Source organism: Cicer arietinum, chromosome 5 (genome assembly GCF_000331145.2).
Source record: "Cicer arietinum cultivar CDC Frontier isolate Library 1 chromosome 5, Cicar.CDCFrontier_v2.0, whole genome shotgun sequence".
Taxonomy (NCBI): Eukaryota; Viridiplantae; Streptophyta; class Magnoliopsida; order Fabales; family Fabaceae; genus Cicer; species Cicer arietinum.
The window spans coordinates 2,751,028-2,753,003 of record NC_021164.2 but is presented as its reverse complement, the minus strand read 5'-3'; the positions used below and the strand labels follow the sequence as shown (position 1 = coordinate 2,753,003).

The 1,976-nt window shown below is 37.1% G+C and overlaps 1 protein-coding gene across 1 annotated transcript in view; it reads right to left on the bottom strand.

The window, feature by feature from the left end:
* Positions 1–1,908, bottom strand: part of LOC101501283 (receptor-like protein kinase FERONIA) — a 10,112-nt gene extending 8,204 nt beyond the window's left edge. The window contains exon 1 of the mRNA XM_027334667.2: positions 1,863–1,908. Coding sequence (XP_027190468.1) covers positions 1,863–1,908 — 46 coding nt within the window. The remainder of the gene's footprint in view (positions 1–1,862) is intronic.
* Positions 1,909–1,976: the final 68 nt, after the last annotated feature.

The following is a 1,976-nucleotide window of genomic DNA, read 5'->3' as shown; positions in this document are numbered from 1 at the left end:
AATCGATTATACAATCACAAACAGTTATGTTTCCTTACACCCTTGTTATGAAATCGATTTCCCAATCGATTTACTCAGTCAAAATTCAACTTTTGTTGATTTCTTGTGTTCCAAGCAATTTGTTTCAAGTGTGTAGGATTGGATTGTTGTTCCTGAAATCTTGCTCAATTAAAATGTTAGATTTATCATATGATGTATGAACATTGTATGTTTGTTAATTATGTCAAAACTAGGATTAAGAGGACTAAAGTCCAACAATCTCCCCCTTTTTGCATAAGTGACAATCATACAATTTTAACTTGAGCATTTCAAGACATAATATAAACAACATTTCATAGCATCATATATGTACTATTATTGGATCATAAAAACAGTGTATCAGATCAGAGCATAACAGTACAAATGCTATTTATCAAAAACAGAGTATTATTACATTATTTATTACATTATTAAGTATCAGAGCAAAATCATCAGAGTGTAAAAACAATGTAAAAACAAGCATTATCAAGTTATAATTTTTCTCTCCCTTTGTCAGTTATGGAAAAAAGGCAGAAAACAATTCCTCCCCCTATGTTAAAGAACATAAGCATTGGGGTTGAAATCATATAACATTGTATATCAGAGCAATGAAATTCATATGTATCAGATTAAAGACAATCATAGCAGCTAATGAGCATATCAAATGATTAAGATAAATGAATTCAGAGAGATATGAAATAAAAGTTTTAAATTCAGTATAGATCAAATGATTACAACACGTCATAGCAAAACAGCACAGATCCTAAAACTCCTAATCTCCTAGTCTAGACTGGTCCTCACTATTATCTACGGGAGAGGTTGAGACCGCTGTATTACCCTCAGCAGGTGTCTCCTCAACGTGAGTCTCAGGGTGATCTAGGGGATCCGGGTTAGGTTCTTCTGCTGCTTGACGACCGATGTCTGCGATGTCTTCAAACGAAAGCTTGATGCCTAAGTGTGCTTGAATCGCATCCACATCCCGAACAACCGAATTCAAGGATGTCTGCAGAGTCCTTAAATTTTGTTCCAATATGGAATGTGATTCTAGCATCTTGGCATTGTGTGCCATTTGAGCTTCAATGAATTCCATTATTTTGGCAACAAAATCAGGAGTGGCTGGTGCAGTTGCAGGTTGAGGCTGAGGTTGTGGCTGAGGCTGTGCTGGTTCAACAGCAGTTTGAGGTCTTATCCAAATTCCGTGTAACCTTTTCAATTGCATTTGATTCACAATTGATTCTCCAAATACCAGAGTGGTTTTTGCAGATTCTTCATTACCAAATGAAACCTTGAAATGTTTAAGAATTTTAGTGATCAGCTGTGGATAAGGTAACATAAGCTTGCTCTGAGAAGCTTCCAGCATGTGCCTTAGCACAATCCAAGTCCAACTCATCCTTAGCTCTTTAGATAAGCCCCATAACAGTAGTATGTCCAACTTCTGAACTACTGCATGGTTTCCTGATCTTGGTACAAGCATACAAGTAAGTGTATACATCAACATCCTGTGTTGTACCTTCATTTGACCAATGGGCAATGAAATAGATTCAACGAACCCATCGATCATCAGGTCCTTTACTGCTGCATGCTTGTCAATAGATTCTTCCCAACCTTCGTCAGCCGTATCAGCTTCCGAACTGCCATCGATAGACTTGCCGTAAAATGGCAATCCTGACAAGGTAGAGAAATCATCAAAGGACATAGCAATCCTTTTTCCTTTAACTTGAGCAGTAAACCCTTCTTCAGTCAACTTGAAAGTAGAGTAAAATTCCCTTATCAGCCTTGGGTAACTATCAAGTGTAGATGAAAGAAAGCTCTCAAGTCCATGAAATCTGAGATGATTCTGAAACGTGAAATCAACATTATCAAAGTATGCAAAATCCATAGTTCTCGCATCATGGATTTTTCGCTTTACAAAGTCTGTTGGTATAGAGGATTGTGCCTCCTTTTCCTTTGGTGCGAGG